Below are 22,605 nucleotides of genomic sequence, written 5' to 3' on the forward strand. Positions count from 1 at the left end.
TATTTTATTATTGACAATAGCAGTCAACAAAATATCAGCCACAATCACAACCAGAAACATAAAAAGAGTGTTTTAAATTACGGGCAGGTAATGGTAGTAGTCACCTGTGCGGTGATGGAATCCCGGGAGATAATCAGAGCTCCATTGGATAAAATGGGACCAAAGTGAGAGACACAGCTCCACAGCAGCAGCACGCTCCACACTCCAGACATGACTGAACTGCAGCTCAACACTGACTTCATTTCCCAGACAACCTCCCAACTCAACCCTTCCCTTCCCTCCCACCCCACTTATAGGGGTGACCCAATCTCTGTGTGTAGGTGTTTATGTGTGTGTTTGTACTGTGAATCATCAATTTCTCTAGCTCGAAAATGGCAGTAGATTTTTCTAGAATATGGTTTAATAGTTATTCCTGGGGATATTTACATAACAGAATAACTATAATCAAACTTAAGATCAACAGTATTTGCCGATGTATGCGTTTTAACGTTTTTTTATTTGACCCCAGGGCTATCTACTTCCGTTATTTCAACAACTCCGACGATGATGGATAGCTACTTTTCGTGGTCATGTACATAGATATATATAAAGACTAGATGTCTTACGGCGGAGTCTAGAACGTCCGCACATGGCGGCCATCTTGCTACAGTCAGCTCGCTCACCCATAACATTGGCTGTGTCTACTACCGCGCACTTGTGCACTTCGAGCACTGACTTTCAGTGCTTAGGGCGCTTACACTGACATAACCAGCAGAATTCAGTGCACTGAAAGTACCCGGATGACACACTGCAAACGGTCAAAAAATGCAGTGTACAACGATGGACACTACTCGCCCTAAACGGGCGCCATATTGGCTACGTAGTGGAAGAGGAGGAGCCCTTTCGGCAGCTTTTCATTTCTAAAATAATGGCGGACGAAATGACTCACGAGCAGATTCGCCTAAGATTCGCGGGTGTCACAATCAGATTTGCGTCCGTCACTTCCCGCCAAGTGGTTAACTTAAGTGCTCCATTTGAGACAGCACTACTCAGCGACGGAGTGCACTACAGATGTAAGTGCACTGTATTGCAGTGCACTGTATTGCAGTGTACTTAGTAAAGTGCGCGGTAGTAGACACAGCCATAGTGTTGGTGCTAGATGTACTTTTTAAATGACCATAACTTGCTAAATTTTCAACCGATTTTGATACGGTTTGGTTTTTCATCAACGTCAGAGATGTCGTTATGCCACTGCATACTTATGAATAATTATGTTTTATTTTTTTAAGAATATAAGTATGCAGTGGCATACTTATATACTTACTTACCTCATGGCCAGACCTAGTACAGAAGCAAAATCAAAATTGAGCGGAAGTACATAGGAGGGCAGAGCCATGCTAGGTCCTAGCTGGGAGTGCTTGAATTATTGATTTATGCTAAAAACATTATCTAAATGTCCACTAGATGAAGCCGAAATCAGCTCTCAGTTTATTTCATAAACTATAATTATGGAATCAATGTGGTCTAGCCACCTACTTTATCACAAAATATTGTGTTTTTGAATGATTGTTCGCCATACGTAACGCTAGCCGCGATGCAAATTTCGCTGTTAAACACTATTGATTTATGCTAACGCCGAAGCTCAACGTATTCTAATAATGGGTCAAAGTTGAAGGTATGCCCGATTTTTCTAAAATGAGGTAATAAACATGAAGACGTTAAGACTGAAGGTATGGAATTTTGATGTTTATTGAACTGTATTATTTGTGTACACCATACATTCATTTAGCTAGCCACTGTAATCAAGAGGTTATTGTTGCACTCTATTTAAGTAGGCTGATTAAAATGTAATTGTTGCACTGTAGAATGATTTTATGTTCACCGGGCCTAGTAGGCTAGTAGATGAGATGTGGGATCTTCGCGATGTGGCTAGTAGACCGTTCTTTGACTGACAAACTAGAGCTACGTACTTCTGATCCTTCATATTCTGCTGTAATTTCTATATGCACCATTTGTACATTACTTTGCATACTAGGCTCAGCTAAATGAATTAAATGTGAATCAGCAAAACACCCTTATGGTCCATGACTCATTTATTTGGTATTTCCCCAAACATACAATAAATGTTTTATAGTCACTTGACCTGATGAATTACAGTTGTTCTTGTTATTATAATTATGGTGTATCATGTGTGTATTATATCTTCAGTGCAGCATGTATTCTGTATTGATTGACTCTCAATTCCTGTGGGACTGAGAGTGAGCTGGTTAATCTTAGATTGCCTTGAAGACCCCTGACACAACGTAGTCTGAGATGTCTCCATCTATGAGGCCAGTTCCGTTGTTGTGGATGAACCAGCAGGGAACTTTCTCACCCTTCTTTAGATCTCTCCTGAAGTCCCGCTGCCACCCCCTGTAGATAGAGGACAGGGAAGGGGCATTGACGTGAATATGAATGTGGGAGTTTGTGTGGTAGTAGATGTTTATGCACTGATATACAGTGTAATACATCTACCCTACCTTGTCACATTGAGCTCCTTTCCCTTCACCAACATGGTTGCATCTGGTTTCTCTGGGACTTCTCCTGGGCGCAGGTCCCTCACCTCAAACTGTACCCCATGATAAAACTGGCCTGTAGGGGGCACACACGCCAGCAGACTTTTCTGGATATTCTGAACCAAAGCTCTTTGTGCAGCAAAAGAGTTCTAAATTCTAAATGTATGCGATTTGATATTGGATCAGCACTGATTCTCCCTCCCGTTGCAAATTAGAGAACAGGTATATAGTACTCTATAGTACTGCACTGTGATTTGGTGTACCTAGCAGGCCATGGACCCTGGAAGAGAGAAGGTGTTCGTCCAGGGTGTAGAAGCCCAGGTAGTCCTGGTGATAGGGGTGCCCCTTCCACACCTTGTGAAGGAGGACCACAAACTTCACTGAATCTCTAATGGTGACTGTCAGACTGCGGTCTTTGGTCACCTGCAAGTCCACACTGGTAAACAGCAAGAAGAATAATAATGGGGAGGAGAAAAGTAGAGAGATCTGTGCAACTAAGAATGCAGCAAGACAGCGTGACTCAATTAATTATTTATATAAAAGTATTACATTGTGATATCAGATGACAATATCATATTGCTAGGATTTTTAAACAGGAAAACATATAAATAGTACAGCCGACACAAACTTGTTTCTTGCTCCATGTGAGCAACCTCAACAGACAGACTCACGTGGGTCCTTTGACAGTGGCGGTGTCGGACCACAGCAGCTTGGCCTGCTTGCCATCTTGAAACACAGTGATGTCCTGAGTGGTCACCTCCAGTCTCAGGCCTAGTCCTGGGTGGACTATGCCAAAACGCCCAAAATAGGTGTTGACTTTGCCATCTGGAGCCACTTTCTTATCGCCAATGGTCTGCCCGTTAACAAGAAGACCTGCAAAGCAACATGGGAAGGATATATTCAAACAAAAACAGTTGAAGAAAGTATGTTTTGTTAAAGACACTTTAACAGTTTCAATTGAACAGTACATGTTCTACTGGCAGTGTACATCTCAGTCCAAGAGCTCACCTGACTGTGGGTCCCTAACCAGATTCAAGATGGTCCCTGGTGTGTCATCGATGTTAAAGCACAGCGCATCCTCCCTCTCTGGCAGCTCAATCATGAAGTGGGGGTCTCCATCCACTGTAGGAAGGACAGAAACATGTCAGTCAGAAGATTGTGATCTACATCTCCATACTTTTTAGAGATCTTAGGTATAGACAATGATTCTGGAGCAGGGGTGACTTACCAAAGTATGTTGGTGATGATAATGATGGGCGATAGTTATAACTCACCAAGCTGGGTGCAAGATAACCTAGTCAAACCACCAAGGGATTTCAGGGATGATATTGCATTAAAAGATATTAACATGATTTGTCCTCATCTTGGCCAAGGAATTTGGTTAAATTCAGAGTTTGTTTCCTACCTTGTTGCTCTATTCTTTGTCTTTCCTCTGTCATTAAATGGAAAGATTTATCAGTACAAACACGTTTCCCCTCCAACACATCAGGTATTACTCATTACTCCCACTTCCATTTCAGGTATCTTACCCTCAGTCAGCTTGTCTGCAATGGAGGGGCCTACTGGCCCCTCCTCTGTCTCAGGCTTGGTGACCACCATGGAGGTGAGGGGAGTGACAAAGCTATACTGGAGAGACATCTCCAGGGCCTGGGCCGTGGCGTTGCTTTTCTCTTCTTCAGTGCCACTTCCTCTGACAGATGACACAAATATGTATAACACCATATCTGTACAGTATGTGGCAGTTGTTTTAAAGACCTGCCTATTGTAAGATATTTGTAACTATGGGTCTATTAAAAAGCATCCCCAGATCTCAAAGATACTACAGGGTCAACAGACTGACCTCTTCTCCAGCAGCTGTTGGATGGTAAGATAGGCCCACATGCGCTCTGTGAAGTCCCCGAAGATGTACTCCTGCTCTGGGTAGAGGACGTCCCACTCTTGGGCACTGGCCTGACCCTGGACCTGGAAGTCGTTCTCACTCTTGAGAGACACAGAAAAAAGCAGTGGAACTAGTGGAATTGCAAAAAAATATATTTGGCAGCCTTCCAAATGGAATTATGGGGAGATTTAAACCAAAGTCCATTTTTTTCTTTACCCCTTGTGCAAACACTTCCACCAGGAAATTATCAATGTCATTGTCATTCAGTCGGCCCGCCACGACAATCTCAGACCCATTGAACAGTTGGGGGAAGTGGTTTGTGGTCAGGGAGTTGACAATGTTATCAGGGTACCGCATGTCCACTGCTGAGAGTAGGGGACTAGCCACTTCATCATAGAAACCCTGACAGACACAGACAGAAAAATACACATACTGATAGTCAAAGAAGATTTGCACCAAAATAAGATTCATATAGACTGACATGAACCCACTGGATAGGTCTAGAATAATTACATAGTTAATAATGTTAATATTTGAAAACTAACATGTGAGTTTTTCCCATTCAGTAAGGATTCACAGTATCACAAAATATCCTAAAGATTTCTGAACGTGTGTTAAGAGCAATGGAACACACCTGGAGCTGGACAGTGGCATCCGAGGCTTCGTAGATCCTCCGGGCAACTCCTTCATTCTGCCTGGCCATCACGTCCAGGAAGGAGTAGTCCACGTCGTTCCCAAAACCCAGACAGAAAAGAGACATATTCCCAGCAATAGCGTTCTTTACATTTTCTTGGATCTGTGGGATATTCTCAACTCCTGTACACAAACACAGACAGACAAATTTGGTCATCCATACATATGCGCAAGAACATATTTCATAAACACACACACACTTAAAAAACACAATCAGATTTATTTTTATATAATTTACGAGGAGATCCTAACTCACCCCAGCTGGGCATTCCATCAGTCAGTAAGATTATCATGGACACACTCCTATCTGGGAGCAAGTTATTCTGCTTGTCTTTGACCAACATGTCCACTGCCCTCAGCACTGCATCGTTTATGTCAGTCACTGGATACAGGACACAGGATCAGGGATGTTGTTTCCATTATGAGCTGACATGTTGATAGATAGGTACCTTCATTAAGTGCAACTACTGCATCAGGAAACTAGTACTCACTTCCATCATCACGTATGTTTGCAACAAACAACTTTGCGTCCATCACGTTCTGCTTTGTGGCCTTACTTAAAGAATCCCTCCATGTAGTGATTTTGTCGTCAAACACGACCAGGCCAAAGAAGTCCTCCTCATGTAGGTCACTGAGGATAGTCTGCAGTGCAACTATTGTCTATGGAATGTGTCACAAATAAGACTAACTAACACCCCTTCACTCTTCACTCGCATTCACCAATACATTTACATGTATTCATTTAGCAGACGCTTTTATCCAAAGCGACTTACAAGAGAGAGCTTTACAAAAGTGCATAGGTCAATGATCATAAACCAGATAACCCCAAAAACATGAAACATATGTTGTGAAAAGCAAATAAGTGCCAATAGGAAGAAACATAAGAGCATGTAGTTAAACAAATTACAAATTACAAACAATACACACATGTATGTACATGCACACAATGACTGCATATCAACCTTATTCCAGATAAACAAAATACAAATTCTGGAAAGATGAAATTGGTCCTATAGACCTCAAAATCGGTTTGAGATTATTTATTTTTCAATCACTGAACAGTTGTTGGAGTGGGTGAAGGAAGAGACATTAGGCAATCCTTTCCTTTCAGCTGTTAGTTCACATTAATAAGGGAAGACCGTCACAGCTTCACAACTCTTCACGTCAGGTGGCTGAGTGGTTAGAGAATCGGCCTAGTAATCAGAAGGTCGCTGGTTCAATTCCCGGCCTGCCAAACGACGGTGTGTCCTTGGGCAAGGCACTTCACTCTACTTGCCTCGGGGGAATGTCCCTGTACTTACTGTAAGTCGCTCTGGTTAAGAGCATCTGCTAAATGACTAATGTAAATGTCAGGCCCATGTAATACACCTTGACAGACACTGATGTACTGGTCAATAACAAACCTCACCTGTTTCATTTTGTTTCCATGCATGGACCCACTCCTATCGATCACAAACACCACATTTTTTGCCACTCTGGGTAAATCCATTGGAGCAAAGAAGTGAACAAAGTACCCATTCACTATCTGCATGGAGAGTGTACAGATATAGGTCAGCAACATTATTACGTTACAGTATTTCCTTAGGATATATGGTAAATTCACTCAGCTGAAACATTGGAATGTGGTCATCAGACAGTATCCACTGAGCTCACCTGAATGTCTCCCAGACTTTTAGCTCGATTTACATCATATTTGATGATGAAATCTCCATCCATCATCGTGCTATCACAGTTTGGACATGTCCTCTGTTGCTCCATTGTTGGACAGAAGGACACATGCGCCTGAAAGAGTAACACACTTTCTAAGAACAATGTAAAATCAACAAAACACAACATGAGATAACCTTACAGATTCTGGAGACCTGTATTTTATTAATAGTTGGTTACTGTAATAACTACTTAAAGAGCAGTATATGGTTTTGTGTTGTTGCTTGCTAATTGGGAAACAGAACCTTTACCTTAGTGTCAGTAACAGTCTTCTCTACCAGGGGGAGCAGTTCATTAGTGATGAAGGTCCCGTAGGCGTCCAGGAAGGCAATGCCCTGGGGTTCATAGATGTCTGCTACAATCTGTCCCAGAAACAAACACATCCACAGACAGACATAGTTGAACACATAAATAAACACCTGCAGGCCATTCAGTTCATATACTGTCAAGTTGAGCAAGTTGCTAAATGATGACTTGAAAACCCCCTCTTCCAGCAAACCAAAGACATAGAAACCGCTTTTGCTTTTGGGTATGAAATAAGACAAGAATAGCAAGGTTGATGGACCTCAAAGTTGTGGACCAGTTGTTTTGGTTTGACCCGGGTTAAGATCTCATACTGGCCATGACGACGTTGAAGCATCTCCTCATAAGTCAGAGTGAATGTGACATTACTGTTGGGTGCAATGTTCACAGATACAGAGAACTTCTCCATCTTTCTTCCTGATGCCCTACAACAGAGAAACACTGTGTTAGTCTAAACTCTTCATAGAAAAGTTTCATATGGATCATTCCTTATAGTTCAATGAATTGATTAGTGATTGGCCTCCTTCACTCACTTGACCAGGCCTGCAGTCTGCCCTGATGAAATAGCTTTCTCATACTGCTTCTTGGCTTTTTCCTTCTCTTTCACCTCACCCACATACGTCTGACTTTCAATCTCCCTGAGAACAAACAACACAGTCATATAACCAAACACACACACACACACACACACACAGCTTGAATGGGGGAAGCGAGGGGAGACTAACATGCTGAAGTTAGTGATGAAGGCGGTCTTGGGCAGGTCCACTTCAAAAAAGATTTCCTGTGAAGAGTTGGCCTTGTTCATGGCACTGGTGGTCATGACTGTGTGGGCGAAGCGAGAGGTCACCTTACAGTCCACCTTCACACTATACACCTCCACCTGTCCTCCAGAGACCAAGAGAGGTGTTGGACATTCTGTTTAGTATTGTATTCTGCATAAAGTATTGCACTGTTGCAAAGATTTTTGCCAAGGCAAATGGCTCCAGCTTTGCTCACAGGATCCACATGACCTCAGTGGGTCTAGCTGGACAGTGTGGCTGATGCAGTACAAGGTTGAATGAGTTTACTTCATCATCAACCACCAATATTTGCTGTTATTGCTAAATACAACCCAGATGATTCAAATGACTTCCTTACCCCCTCATTGCTGGTACTCCTTTTCTGTAAAGAGATAAACATTCTCATTTGTAAACATTTTTGTGTTCACTGAACTGTCACTGTTTGTATGCCAGTGTTAATGATAAACAATAACTAGTTGAGAAGCAATCTCATAGAAAATGTCCTCAAAAAAACATTTAATCAACTGCGAGCAGGAAGTACATATATTTAACAGATTTTACTGTTCAAAATACATCAAATGTTCAAAGGAGTAAAAGTCTGATGATCAGTAGAAACTTTATGTATGTAAATTTTTAAAAACTATAATACCTTGAGCAGCCTTGTACCACCATCAGAGTCCTGAAAACATAAAAATATGAGTGAACCTAGAGGAATTAGATTTTTATTAATTCATTTATCAGATTAAGGCACACCTCATAAGCCATCTCAAAATGTATATGATACATATGATAAATCTACTAAAGTTGCACGGATAAATTTAATTTTATTATTGACAATAGCAGTCAACAAAATATCAGCCACAATCACAACCAGAAACATAAAAAGAGTGTTTTAAATTACGGCAGATAATGGTAGTAGTCACCTGTGCGGTGATGGAATCCCGGGAGATAATCAGAGCTCCATTGGATGAAATGGGACCAAAGTGAGAGACACAGCTCCACAGCAGCAGCACGCTCCACACTCCAGACATGACTGAACTGCAGCTCAACACTGACTTCATTGCCCAGACAACCTCCCAACTCAACCCTTCCCTTCCCTCCCACCCCACTTATAGGGGTGACCCAATCTCTGTGTGTATGTGTTTATGTGTGTGTTTGTACTGTGAATCATCACTTTCTACCCCATCCACATACTCCCTTCACTCCTGACTTCATGTCTCCTCCACTCTAACAAACCCTGCATTAGAAGTTGTTGCTTTAATTATCACTATTTAAAATAGTATCAGTCTAAAAAACATCAGAAACTTTGTATTTCGGAACTGGTCAATGGAATACATTTACAGTTCTTGCAGCTGAAATTAATGTTGTTTACCTTGTGTGGACTTAGGGGACTGAGAAGTCTAAGTTCAAGTGTACTCATGCTAGGTGTACATTCCCACAAATCATTTACATGTATTCATTTAGCAGACGCTTTTACAAAAGTGCATAGGTAAATGATCATAACAACGAGATAGCCCCAAAAACAGTGCGGGTAGCCAAAATTTTGATTTTTGCCCCAATGATTGGAATTGCTTATTTCTGTTACTGATGTTTTTACCAAGTACATATGTTATGGAAGTGTAGTGCTGTATTGGCTGTAGCAGAGAGTCAAACCGCCAACACAACCATTTCTGATCCACTCAGTAAGACACAGTACTGACCACCAGGATGACTGATTGCATTATATGATGTCTCATACAATGCTACTATCTTCTGGATAAGCCTCAAAGGGGCTGATGCCATACCTGGTGTTCCCCTCTCCAAGGGGGGAAAGAGCCAGCCAACGGCCCACCTTTCTCAACCTCCCTTACTCTAGAAACTCTGAATTATAAAGGATTTATCCCAAAACAGACATTTCATGGATTAACAAAGATCTCTCAAAGACAATACTGCTTGTGGACACTAGAAGAACTATTGGAATTTGTGTGACAATTTATGCTTTACCTTTAAATGCTGTGTTGATGTAATTTGATGTTTTAATGAAACTTCCTTTCCTGTTATGATAAGTCAATCAATCTTGATATCAAAATGATTGTACCATACTAACAAAACTATTTCTGAACGTTGTATTGTTGTATTTTAAAGTTTAAGCATTCCATGGACATTTGAAATATTGACTTCAATCTACCGACCACTTCACACCTATCTTATCTCAGGACAACGCCTGGTCAGGTAAACTGACCAATGAAAGTTCACCCTCAAAAAAGGGATACCCCGCATTTTTTGGATTATAAAAACCCAAGATGAACAATCACACTTTGCTTTTTCGCAAGGATTCACCGGAAGTGTTCGCGACACATCTGACCTATCCTTCTCAATCAGCAACTCACTGGACCACTAGGAACTTGAACGAAAGATTCCTTTGCTCTAACCGTTTGACAACGACGAACGGAACCTTGACTCTTCTTCTTCAAACTGACAACAGTAACTGCGATATTGCTACATTTCTTACTTGTGAACATTGGCATATTGTGATTTAATTTGTTACGTTTGATTTTAGTTTGCAAATGATTTAACCTAACTTTCGTTAGGATTAGTTAACATACTCTCCCATTGTTCTCCAGAAGCCTATCTCTCTCTCTCTCTCCCTCCCCCCTCCCCACGCGCTCTCAACCTACCACCTTGTACCAACCCTCATCATAGTTTAGGTGAAGTCCTTATTGTATTGTGGGGGTCTATACACAAGTGCACAAAGCAGGGAGATGACCAGTTCAACTTTGAATACTTGCACCTCAAGCTCAAGTAATTGCCAACCGGCAATAATCAGCATTTAAAATGATTTTTAAAAACAGCCGCCAAGCCCCCACCCTTTCAAAAAAGAGTCAGACAACATTTTCATTTATTAAGAGTTGATTTCTTGGCATAATATCACAGTCTCCCAGTCGGGAATGAGCAAACCCAAGTGTCCCCGGACTTACAAAAGACAAGAACGAAAGACCCAAGTAGTAAGGAAACCACACACATTTATTGCAAACAATATCAAAGGTAAATTTAGATCTTCTGTGCATAAAAAGACACTTAGATGTAAACAATGAAGCATTAAGCATGGCCATTCCAAAGAGCAGTACATAATAGGTTATGTGTTTTAAACAAGGAATGAGATCTTAAGTGTTTAGTCATTATGACAAACTCACAAAAATAGAAGAAAAAATAAGACCAATATTCCAATGTAGGACATATAGTGCATTATCCACCAAGCTCCAGAATCATTCTGATAAAGTTGAAGTTATATGTATCGCACCTTTCAATAGCAGGATGATTTGTCTGTCCATATCTCCTTCTCTTTCAATGTGTCTCTATGGTTACTGTATATATGGTGCAGTTCTAACCAGTGCTTCTCCATCCTCCCTCTACTTGCCAAACACACTGGCTCCAGGTGTTTTAGCAACAGGCTTCTCCAGTGCAGTTTCTCCACCAGACCTCGCGCCACTGAACACAGAGGGAGCCACCTTCCCCATACGCTCTGAGGACAGACCCAAGATGAAAGTTACAAGGAAAGTCTGTGTAAATGTAATGTTTACTCCATGCTGTATGATGATAGGCCTCCTCCCTGGTCCTCAACTAATTCCATTATGTCACCTTAAGCCTAATAAGGGGGGTGGAAACTCTCTCAGGCTCACTCTCCTGCCACAACTGGGCTCAGGCAGACACATGCCAGAGTTCAGAGATAGCCATAGAGAAAGAATGTTCCAGCTCACACATCAAGGGGCTTTAAATGCAAATCTGTCCCCCTCCACCATTTTTTATCAAGAAAAATTGTATTTAACGGCCACATTTTCAGTTATTAAACAAAGCTGTCCCACATTTGAAATCAAATCTACACCGCTGCACATATCCCTTAACTGACTATTTCAGTTCATTATTATCATGCAAATGATGTCCACATGCTCATACTTTTAAGCAAGAGGAGGAATCGATACACTGAAACTGTCAAGCCTTGAAAAAGCTGTTATACCGTTTGAAATATAGTGGTGAATGCTGAACGACTGCTACTCACCACATTCTGCCATGACCTCATAGGTCTTACTCTTGACCTCGCCCTTCAGGCCCAGTTTACTACGTGCTCCTTTCAGATCCTCCTCCTTCATTACTGGACGCTTCTTCTTCTTTACCTCAGCAGGCTGAGGGAGAAATATTTGGGACAGCTAGTGAACATGGAGCATACAGAGAATTTGTCAAAGTAGTTGACATGTAGTAGTTGAAATGGTCTACACTCGAACTCCAACATTTCCCTCAACCATTACTCCTACCATCTAATTGAAACATACTGTATATTAAATAAATCACCTGTGACATAGCGTTGGTAGGCTGATAATCTTCCAGTTGACACAATGATAGTCAGTGGAGGTCTTGTGTTCTGGTCTGTCCCTTTCTGTCTAGCCCCTCATATAATATCCCCAGGACCCTGAGATGGCTATTATTGACCATGAGTGAATCTGTGGCCTCCCCCTCCTGTGTCTGTTGTCAGGGTGTATTATTAGGTCTGATGTGAGGGGTTGTGACTCTGAGGTCATCCTCTGTTTACGATAAACCAACAGCTGTGAAGATCAAATTGGAAATCAGGGTCTGGGTAGAATCTTTAATCAGCCATGCTCATGTCCCTGGTGGTCTAGTGGTCAGGATTCGGCGCTCTCACCGCCGCGGCCCGGGTTCGATTCCCGGTCAGGGAACAGCAATTTTTCTAGGCCTTATAAATTAGATATTGACCGATTCGAAAGATCTACGATATTGTATCGGACTAAATAAACAGTATCTATTTGCTCATCCGATGATTACTTCATTTGTTTATCTCGGTATACAAACCTCCTGCTGTGTTTATCTGATAATAATTACATTCTCTCATACACTCATTATTCACAGAGACTGTCAGGGGTGTCAAACTCATTTTCACCGAGGGCCACATCAGCATTATGGTTGCCCTCAAAGGGCCTGTTGTAACTAAAATGTAACGTCAGTAACGATGTAAAAACATAGTGTTTTAGTTGTAGCTTGAACATAGGGACTATTCTGCTGCAATTGCAGTCCGCCTTTTAATTCTTGGAAAATCTGCTGTTTTTCTTGGAGGATAAATTTGGCATATTTATCTCCGTGTTTGGTGTCAAAATGCCAACGGAGATTGTACTCTTTAAGGACCGACATCGCCTTAAAACACAAACATTCGCTTTCCCATCTTTCTTGAAATACTTTTTTTTTTTTTTATATTGATAGGCCTACCATTTTTGAGACTGCTTATCGATCCGAGTGTTAATCAGGCTCGGAGGCAGGCGTTGTCAACATTCGGGGACGTATGTTGACAACGTCCCAAACCTAGGACGTAGAAGAAGAAACATGCTAGCTTGGCTGACTACTGTAACCAAGTTCGAGAGCAATACCAAGTTGGGTTGAATGCCCGGGGACCTTGGCTGAAAATGCGCATGAGGTACGTTTGCCGAACCGGCTGCATTGGAGTGCTGTCATTCAAACCATGCTCGCCTTCACCCAGTTAAACTTTGCGTTTAACACTGATGTGTATACACTGCTTTCTAGAGGCGGGATGCTGTAAAGCAGCGTAGACTTATTTCAATACACCATTTAAGCTTCTCTACTCAGATATTGTATGGCATGGGGCAGGGTCTCCCCCTGTTGGCAATTGAGAGCAAGCATCCTTAAAATGCCTGTGATAGACACCTGTTCCTGTCACACCACAAACTCGTAGACATGTACCCTAAAATATTCTACCACTCCCTGGTGGTCTAGTGGTTAGGATTCGGCGCTCTCACCGCCGCGGCCCGGGTTCGATTCCCGGTCAGGGAACATAGTTTTGGTATGATACTGCACATGGTCAACAATGACGCCCACTGCGCAAATAATCTAATCCATTAACATCATCTTGGAATTAAAAATTTGCCTACACAACTTTATTGCCAAAGCAAATATAATGATATCCGTAATTTCCTCATTTACTGAACTAGATATTTTAATTACAAAGTATTGAGAGTCCTCTCTGTCCTTGTTCAGACAAGCACAACTGTAACCATTTTATAATATGTTGCCCGCCTTCACCAGAGTACACTCTCACTTATTCCTTTGACATCACCAGCATCAGTCATCACAGTAACTCTGAAGAACACCACCCAACTTTTAACAGAACTTATAAAAGACAAGAGACACTCACACACACACATTCCTACTGTCTGGTCCAGTCACTCACAGTTAAGAGGTCTGTGCTTATGCTTAATTTTCCTATTTCTAGATGTGAGCTCAAGCCACTGAATGCTACTGCTGCATACCTGAAGATCTGGGGCCTTAGATGAACATTCAACACACATGGTGAAAATCACACAGGCACATTGTCAAATCAAAAATAATAAAATTCACAAAACAGTGGAGAAATAAATTGTGCAAGAGGTGAAGGTTTTGTTAGTCCGTTGGCTGGAAGTTGGATAAACTTGTTTCCAATCTATGTAATCTGAAACAAAGAACACTTTTGGAGTAGGCTTTTCCATGGTTTTGGCCCAATACAACACCCAGTAAAAAAGGACAAACACCACAGACAAGGAATAAATAGGATTCAAAACAAAGAGGTTTGGACACACAGACGTGAACAGCAACAGAGATTGCAGAGCTTTCCAGGAAGAGGATTTAACTGCTGCACTCTATCCTGCCGCAACCTCCAAAGGCTTTGATAACATTGACAATACATTTCACATCGCACCGAACAATGTAAACGTTCATGTTGAATTGTGGAGGAAAAATCGAATGTTCTTGTCAATTTTAAAAGCTGTGTTCACTTTCAGGAAAAATAACAAATACATTAATTAATACCTCCCTCACATTGCAGTATCTGCATCTATTAACTTAAACGCAGTACATGTCACACACACACAGAGGCCCCAACTCAACAATTCATTACGTCCTTTTTCACGGGAAAGGCGTCTGTCAGTATCTACATAGAAACTAAATGATAACACAATCAAAGTGAGAAGCTTGTCAAAATATCAAATATATCAAACTGTTAAAATGAGGTTTGCATGAAGGCCAGGAGGGGAGCGAGGACGGCTGAGTTACATCCCAGTGCCTGCTCTCCCCCTCTAGATCCAACCGCAAGCCCCTACTCCGACCCCTCCTGCCCCTGCTCCGACCCCTCCTGCCCCTGCTCCGACCCCTCCTGCCCCTGCTCCGACCCCTCCTGCCCCTGCTACGGCCCCTCCTGCCCCGCTGACCAGAAGATGGATCATCATCCACAAAAGGACACTGTGGATCCCTTGTAGACCAGTGTTAACACAGCTTTGCCAATACTCAAATTGCTTTACCAATATAACGCTCATACATAAGAGCTTTTGTCCCAAATAAATGTCTTTAAACCACCAGCAGGAGAGAACCATAGTGATATCTTAATGATATCAACGTGGTGTGGTTAGTAAAGCTGAAGATAGATGCATCCCATGTACGATCTCCCAGTTTGATGTCCCTTATGAATGAAGGCTGTCCAGAACACGCTGACCGTCTGCAGTCAAGACATCGTCCTGCTCCTTTGTTCTCAACTGTAACAGTGTGTTGCATATAGACTGACGTGCACACTCATATTAAGATAGAACAAGTTCAGACCAGGCCCCAGCCTAGGCAGTCCACAGGGCAGAGAGAGAATGAGGGAGAGAAATAGAGCGAGGGAGAAATAGTTGGGATATGAGGTTGTGACCTGGTTAGCCTGGATAACCTTAGGTCAAACAGGAATTCCCATGCGGTGTTTTTTCTTTTTGACAGTCTTGTGGCTGGTGAGTCTGCGAACATCATCCTCATCCGAGTCATCCATCTCATCATCGGCTGAAAACAGGATCTGAGGTGGGGAGTGAGGAGGGGGGTTACACATGCCTGATATCTGGCAGACAAAATCTAAAGAAGGCAGTCAACCAAATCACTCAAAAATGACTATGTTTGCAGAAAGGATAATGAACTGAGAAGCTACAGTTAAAATGTATATAATAATAATATATATATTTATCTCCTGTCATTTCTATATGCACTATTCGTACATCAAAAGTTTTAGAGAAAGTCTGGATAAGAGCGTCTGCTAAATGACTAAATGTAAGTCTAAAAGCAGCAAAAGTTAACACTTTCTATATATCTACAATGTATTCTAGACCTAAAATGTGACATTTAAAAAAAACATCCGAGCCAGCCAGGAGTGGAACCTTGAATCTTCTGGTCTGTAGTCAGACATTATCCATTGCCCCAATTGCCCCTGTATCACCAAATATTAGTTTCTGCAAATTCCATGAAACTATGCTCTTATCAGGTTCCCCTAGTGGCGGCCTGGAAAACTATAAGCAAAAACAGCCAAGTTTCTGTCCCACCATTCCTCCCTGGTGGTTAGGATCAGGGGCACTCACCGCCATGGCCCGAGTTTGATTCCCTGTCAGGGAATGTATTTTTAGGTATTCTGACATGCTGTAGCTTAACTGTCTTTATGGGGCTGACTGCTTTCGTGAGGCAGGACACATTGTACGTCACAGGATCCTGTGACAACACGCAAACGAGAAGGAAGAAACCAAACCCCTCAGCACCACACACTGCAACTGAGTCAGACAAGTGGGTGCCTCATAGGCGGTCGATTCTTCCCCTTCCCTTCACCCTGTCAGCTGTCAATAGACGCAGCTGCCGACAATCAGCGGGTAGGGAGGGAAGGGGAAATAAAAGGCCGGTGAATCCACAAGGGGAGAGTTCAATCTTACAGAAATAAGGGTGAGAGCCAGACTACGGGAACCCTTTGAGTGTTGTTTTGCTAATATGTTGCGACAACAGAACAAGCCGATGGAAGGACAGGTGAAGACCTCCCGGAGCACAGCCTCAACAGGGGACCAATTTCAGTTCCTGTTCTTTTTATTATTTTGTTATTGTACTATAAACTTGTCTAGGGTTTAAATCCAACTCTGTCTGGGGTGCAATCTCAGAACTATGTGCGGCTCTCCTGGTTTTCTTAGCGGCTTATCACAATGCCACATGTATCGCTTAAACTGGCAAATTGAAATACAAGCAAAACAAACATTGTATGGTTAGGATTTGGTGCTTTCACCGCTGTGGCCCCGGTTCGATTCCCGGTCAGGGGATGTCTTTTAAGTTAATCTGACATGCTGTCGCTCAGCTGTATTGGTAGTCCTGACTACTTTCTGGAGGCAGGACACTATGGACTTCCACATAGGCATCAAATCAACTGGCAACAATAAACGACATAACGGACACTGTCCCATCCCAATATCAACAGTGTTTCCCCTACCATTATATTAGGGGTGCCCCCCCCCCTTATAGCTTGCTGTTTTATTAAACAAACTGGCCTTATGTTATTTATCTTATTTACACGACGGCATGTAATTTCTCTCTCTACATGCCGCCGCCGCTGCCGCCCCCCCCCCCCCCCCCCCCTCTAAAGCTGTAAACCTAGGGGAAACACTGATCAATGTCAAAAACAAAAACCTAATGAGAAAAACTATTGTGGCAAATATCAATGACTTCCACCTAACACTCCTAAGAAATATAGTCAGCAAAGTAATGAGACAATTTGTCATAGCAAGCATCAAATAGACCTCTACGATTAATGGACAACAAATTGTGCTTTTATGTTGATTGATAGTTATTTTATTTTTACTTGCATATTTAGTGAACTCAAAATTGCGTGAGTGTGACTGTCCAAATTCATTCTCATTATTCACAGATATTGTATGGCATGGGGCAGGGTCTCCCCCTGTTGGCAATTGAGAGCAAGCATCCTTAAAAAGCCTGTGATGGGCACCTGTTCCTGTCACACCACAAATTCTTGAAGACATGTACCCTAAGACATTCTATCACTCCCTGGTGGTCTAGTGGTTAGGATTCGGCGCTCTCACCGCCGCGGCCCGGGTTCGATTCCCGGTCAGGGAACATCTTTTCTGTTTGGTTTGTTTTAACCGTGTGCAGGTTTAAAACAACGACTCCAAAAGATCCAAATATTGAACAACACTCAGACTGGATTATTTGTTAACATTATGTAATTCATACAAATTCCCCAGCCAGTAAAATGACTTAATGTATTAGTTTTAATGTGGTGCGCTAGTCTGTGTTCTGTGGAGCAGATTCCAGTCTCACTCCTACCTGTTTTACAGGCCTGTAAAGTGAGAGTCCGTGGGTCTGGTCTACAGTGATTCACACCAATAAAAATTGCTCCAGCAGTTTCCAAAAATCCTTCTTATGATGAACAGAGCAAGCAAGAGCCCTTTGGGGCCTGTCTACACCGCCTGTGGAGGCCAAGAAAGATGTGCCATGGCCTAGCCCAGTGACTACGTCAGCTGAAGAGCGAGACGGCTCAGAACAGCGAGACACCACACAGGGCTTCAGGAAGGCTTTCAGGGGAAGGGGACAGAGAGAAAGGAAGCCAGGCTGGTATAAAAAGCGATGTCATATTCCTCCCCCCAAAAAAACATAACTGTCTGATGCTATACACTAGAGCCGAGCTGCCTTTCCAATGTGTACATTTGCAGGGGTTAGTGTATGTGGATATGTGGTTTAAGGTTGTGTCAAAGTGTGTAAACATACTGTTCCGAACAATGGCTTAATATCCACATCCTGCTCTTACCTCCGACTCCGAGTCGTCATGGGAGAGCGCCCGTCTGTAGCGCACCTTGCTGCTCCCTCGAGGGTCCTCCCCCACCTCCCGCTCCTCCAGCTTGGCTTTTGTCCTTCCCTTCTTCATCAGGAAGTTATCTACAACCCAGAACATCAGGGCCTGTGGACAGCCCCCCAAAAAAGAACTCATTTAGGTAGCATCCCTGTAACTAACTCCTCGGTGCAAACACACAAAAAGGCATAAACCACAATGTTAAAACTAAAACGCTCACTACAGATAATAAAGCAGTTGTAGGCGCCGAAAACCATGAAGCTCAGCCAATTACAATGAATTACTGATGATGCTGACTGACTGAATGGAAGACGTCCTCGTGACAGAGACCCAGATGAACTGTACTTACGTTAACGAAGAACGGAACGATGAGCATGACGATTGCAAGCTCCAACTGAGGGTTGTTTATGGGGTTAAGGAGAGACAGCTGTAAGACACGAACACACATGCATACCACTTTTAGTGCATATTCACAATACTTGGAGAATAAAGGCTTACAAACTGACACAAACATCTTAGAACCTGATAGTGAAATACAGTGCTCTTAGAAAACTCTTTGGAAATGCTGACCTTCTTCCACTGAGGAATTAGCAGAACCAGGATGATGAGGACCTTCTCAAACATCATGATGAGGATGTAGAGAGCACACTGACCTGCCCATGCCGTGCACTGCACGGGCTCCCCTAAACACACAACCAAACAACTAATTTAGCCTAAAATCTCTTGTTTGGTGAAAACAGTAACAGTGCCTATACTAGCACAGGGAGACAAATCTAGCTAAGGCGTGCTTAGCATTCTACAAAAAACTCTGCCACTCTTCTGGACAACCTAGATACTGCATATAATGACAAGGAAACGTGTTAAAACGCTGTGCAGCCCTCACCGTACTCCCCAAAGCGAAGAGAGTCCCACTGCCGCCACTCGACCACGGCGCTGACTGCCCTCACGCCAGCGTAGATCAGCAGCATGCCCAGAGACGCGTCTAGCAGGAAGTTGATGAGGTATCTGAGGGCAGGAGGGGTCAGGGAGGGCAGAGACTGGTTCAACATAGGGGTACATTGGTGCTGAAGACACATACACAGGTGTAACTACAGATGAAAAGTGCCACACCCAGGCAGAGTTGTTGACACCCAAACTGACTTGCAGAAACGTAGGCACACACTCACAAAGAGCAGGGGTCTTCCTCTGTAAGGTCAGACAGGTAGACATTGGCAAAGTGTATAAATAGCATTCCAATGGCCTGTTTTGATGTATCCAGGAACCTGAGGAAAACAACAGACAGAGATAAAGCTATGACGCTGTCTTATCTGCCCAAGTTTGAGAGCATCCAAAACCAGATTCAACAAACACTTTCCCAGACAGGTTGTTTGTGTTGAGATGGCTGCCTTACCAAATTCTCCATGGTCTTCTCTCATGCTTGGGCTCCCTGAAGCGCTTCACTGTGGATGAGAGACAGTGCACACAAACACACAAAGAAAGACCCAAAACAGATTGAATTAGCCCACTCAAGTAAATTATTAAATGCACACACATTTGAAAAGCAATAGTGAAATTGTTAAATCAGTTCCCTGTCTTGTTTCAGTGGTAAGACTTCCCCTTTACAGAAAGCTAAGCTTAACCAAACAACTGTACCAGCACAGAACATATGCCAGAAACTGAAACATTCCTCCATGGCTAGTGCTATAAAGTTAATGTTGACAAATGGCGAGACGGTTAAAGGAACTAGCAGTAAAGTCTTTGTTGATCTGGCATATCACCTTACTTATCAGTAGCATAGATTTCACACATCCAGTACAGGTACTAGGGGTTTAAGGGTATCTCATGCTCAATCCTGGGGGAGTCAGTTGGCTGAGCGGTGAGGGAGTCGGGCTAGTAATCCGAAGGTTGCCAGTTCGATTCCCGGTCATGCCAACTGACGTTGTGTCCTTGGGCAAGGCACTTCACCCTACTTGCCTCGGGGGAATGTCCCTGTACTTACTGTAAGTCGCTCTGGATAAGAGCGTCTGCTAAATGACTAAATGTAAATGTAAATCCTAAAGGTCTAGACATAATATTCACAAGGACAGGGAACCCACATCATCTGATTGCATGTCAGTGTCTTTGTCTCCATATCAGCAACCTCAAACTTTCATGATCATGGGACAACAGGCATGTCTTTAGAAAGCATGATACATAAATTTGTGTACCATAATATCTTTCTGGGATACATGAATTGTGATCCTTTTGTAAATCTGTTGAATGAATGAATCATGAATGATGCAATAGTTTGTATCCTCCTCTCTGAGCGAGACATAATAGTGAAGAGATAAAGCTCTTGCTGTTCATGACAATAGTTACTTGTTCCCATGCTCTCTCTCTCTCTCTCTCTGCCTACTTCTATTACATAGGATGGCCTGCAAACTGACTTTTATTCTGATTTGGAAATGTTATGCATGTACAAATGTATACAAAAGGCTTTTGATATGTGTATGTTATGCTGTGCGCCTTCAGTCTGTTCAGTTATTTGTGTTGGATGCGTCACACCCTGCACACTGCTGGCTGCAATGCTGGCAGAGGAATATTGTCAGTCTACAGCTGGGAAAACGTCTTCAGGCAAGTCGACCTTACAGCTGAACATTCCTGGTAGGCAGACACTGATGTCAATAAGGGATTCCATAGAAGGGTCAAACAACTATGCCCCATGGTTGAGGGCTGGGAAAACTTCATCTACTACTTTCAGATAATACATCTACTTTCATAAGCCCATATATTCTCTCAGTCAATCTTGTACCTGCAAATTCAATACAATTGACAAAGATATAGTGCCTAATTCCTAAAGAAACAGGGATCAGAAGAAAACATTTAGCAAGGAACAAGACAACAATAATGGATATTTAATTAAAGAACTGGCACACTGTAGTGTTGTTTTAGCTGGCTACTCACACATAAGTGTGCTGAAGGCCACGACTCCTAGCAGGCCTTGAAGGAAGATGCCAAAAGAGTCCATCAAGTCACCGTTCTCGCAGCCGCGGGTGTTTGGGTCTGGCGTGGGACTGGCGGATACCGACGTGTTTGGCGACGATATAGCAGACATCCCGGCTCCTGGGATAGCCACATCCCCGGCTTGGGACAAAACATGTGCAACCCCGCTAACCACCATGGTTAACCAGAGCACAGAGGTGGCGTGCACTGAGTGAGTTAGCGAGTCGGCTAGCAAAATTTATGTTAGCTACAGATTTAGACAACTACAATCCACAATCGTAGTGACAACTTGTCTTGTCGTGTTAGTCAGCTGGCAATCGATAAATTCCGCCGAACAATTATCTGCAAAATATAAAGGAATCATCCTCTTCCTCTCAGCCGTGGACCCATTCTCCAGTTCAGCCAGCTAAATAGCTAGTAAACTCAAGACAATTGGGATTTTTTTAAGATTCATATTAAGAAAATAGTAGGCTAAGTGTATAGAAAAACTATCCTAAAGTGTATTTTGTCCGACAAGTTTAAACTGTTAGACAACTTGCAAGTCTGAAATGGTAGGGAAGTAATGCTCATAAATGCTTCAGGATCATATTCGGGCGTTAGGACTAGGAGTACTGCTACTGAGCTAGCTAGCTACAGTGTAGCTAACAAACTGCTCTCTGATGTCACGAGTATCATATGGAATTAACAGATTGACTGTCTGAATTAAGTTAGCAACGCGGGAAAGTATTAAACGAACGTATTGGTGATTAGCTAAAAAGGAAAAGCAAAGATGGAACAAATACGCAGAAAGGATGAGCGTGATGCTGACAAGCTATACTACTGTAGGGCGCTGTACTGTAGTATACTGCTAGGATGCTACTGTGGCTGGCTAACAACGCCGAGTCGAGTAGCAGCAGGATTTACTTCCAAATGCTCTCGACTGTGTGCGCCAAATTGCATGACACTTATGTACTCACGATTACCGAGTTGTTTCTGAACGTAGTATATTCAATAAAGAATGAGCTGCACATAAATAATTTGTTTGAGGACTATAATCCAGTCGTTTCGTTTCAGACATTCCAGCGGCTTCGTTCTCTGCCTGAA

The 22,605-nt window shown here is 42.7% G+C and overlaps 3 protein-coding genes and 3 non-coding genes across 6 annotated transcripts; 3 read left to right on the forward strand and 3 right to left on the reverse strand.

Annotated features, from left to right (window-relative positions):
• Window positions 1-1,734: 1,734 nt before the first annotated feature.
• On the reverse strand, window positions 1,735-8,926 carry LOC136948216 (inter-alpha-trypsin inhibitor heavy chain H3-like). Its single transcript, XM_067242493.1, has 20 exons — window positions 8,918-8,926; window positions 7,842-7,996; window positions 7,650-7,754; window positions 7,379-7,541; window positions 7,065-7,175; window positions 6,760-6,888; window positions 6,515-6,631; window positions 5,598-5,766; window positions 5,363-5,488; window positions 5,048-5,229; window positions 4,630-4,815; window positions 4,375-4,514; window positions 4,064-4,224; window positions 3,940-3,966; window positions 3,763-3,828; window positions 3,543-3,656; window positions 3,206-3,407; window positions 2,798-2,970; window positions 2,499-2,610; window positions 1,735-2,391 (listed from the first exon to the last, which is right to left on the reverse strand). Exons 1-20 carry the CDS (start codon window positions 8,924-8,926, stop codon window positions 2,253-2,255), a joined length of 2,586 nt encoding a protein of 861 aa, XP_067098594.1. The 3' UTR covers window positions 1,735-2,252.
• Window positions 8,927-10,880: 1,954 nt separating this feature from the next.
• On the reverse strand, window positions 10,881-12,328 carry mustn1b (musculoskeletal, embryonic nuclear protein 1b). The gene is made up of 3 exons (XM_067245612.1): window positions 12,222-12,328; window positions 11,932-12,055; window positions 10,881-11,397 (listed from the first exon to the last, which is right to left on the reverse strand). Exons 1-3 carry the CDS (start codon window positions 12,228-12,230, stop codon window positions 11,285-11,287), a joined length of 246 nt encoding a protein of 81 aa, XP_067101713.1. The 5' UTR covers window positions 12,231-12,328; the 3' UTR covers window positions 10,881-11,284.
• Window positions 12,329-12,532: 204 nt separating this feature from the next.
• trnae-cuc (transfer RNA glutamic acid (anticodon CUC)) lies at window positions 12,533-12,604 on the forward strand. Its single transcript has one exon. It is a non-coding gene; the product is annotated as a tRNA-Glu (tRNA).
• A 1,051-nt stretch (window positions 12,605-13,655) lies between these two features.
• On the forward strand, window positions 13,656-13,727 carry trnae-cuc (transfer RNA glutamic acid (anticodon CUC)). Its single transcript has one exon. It is a non-coding gene; the product is annotated as a tRNA-Glu (tRNA).
• Window positions 13,728-15,121: 1,394 nt separating this feature from the next.
• stimate (STIM activating enhance) lies at window positions 15,122-22,590 on the reverse strand. The gene is made up of 8 exons (XM_067245611.1): window positions 21,484-22,590; window positions 19,952-20,000; window positions 19,728-19,823; window positions 19,445-19,566; window positions 19,132-19,244; window positions 18,911-18,988; window positions 18,520-18,669; window positions 15,122-15,750 (listed from the first exon to the last, which is right to left on the reverse strand). Exons 1-8 carry the CDS (start codon window positions 21,698-21,700, stop codon window positions 15,637-15,639), a joined length of 939 nt encoding a protein of 312 aa, XP_067101712.1. The 5' UTR covers window positions 21,701-22,590; the 3' UTR covers window positions 15,122-15,636.
• On the forward strand, window positions 17,757-17,828 carry trnae-cuc (transfer RNA glutamic acid (anticodon CUC)). Its single transcript has one exon. It is a non-coding gene; the product is annotated as a tRNA-Glu (tRNA).
• Window positions 22,591-22,605: the final 15 nt, after the last annotated feature.

Source organism: Osmerus mordax, chromosome 1 (assembly GCF_038355195.1).
Source record: "Osmerus mordax isolate fOsmMor3 chromosome 1, fOsmMor3.pri, whole genome shotgun sequence".
NCBI lineage: Eukaryota > Metazoa > Chordata > Actinopteri > Osmeriformes > Osmeridae > Osmerus > Osmerus mordax.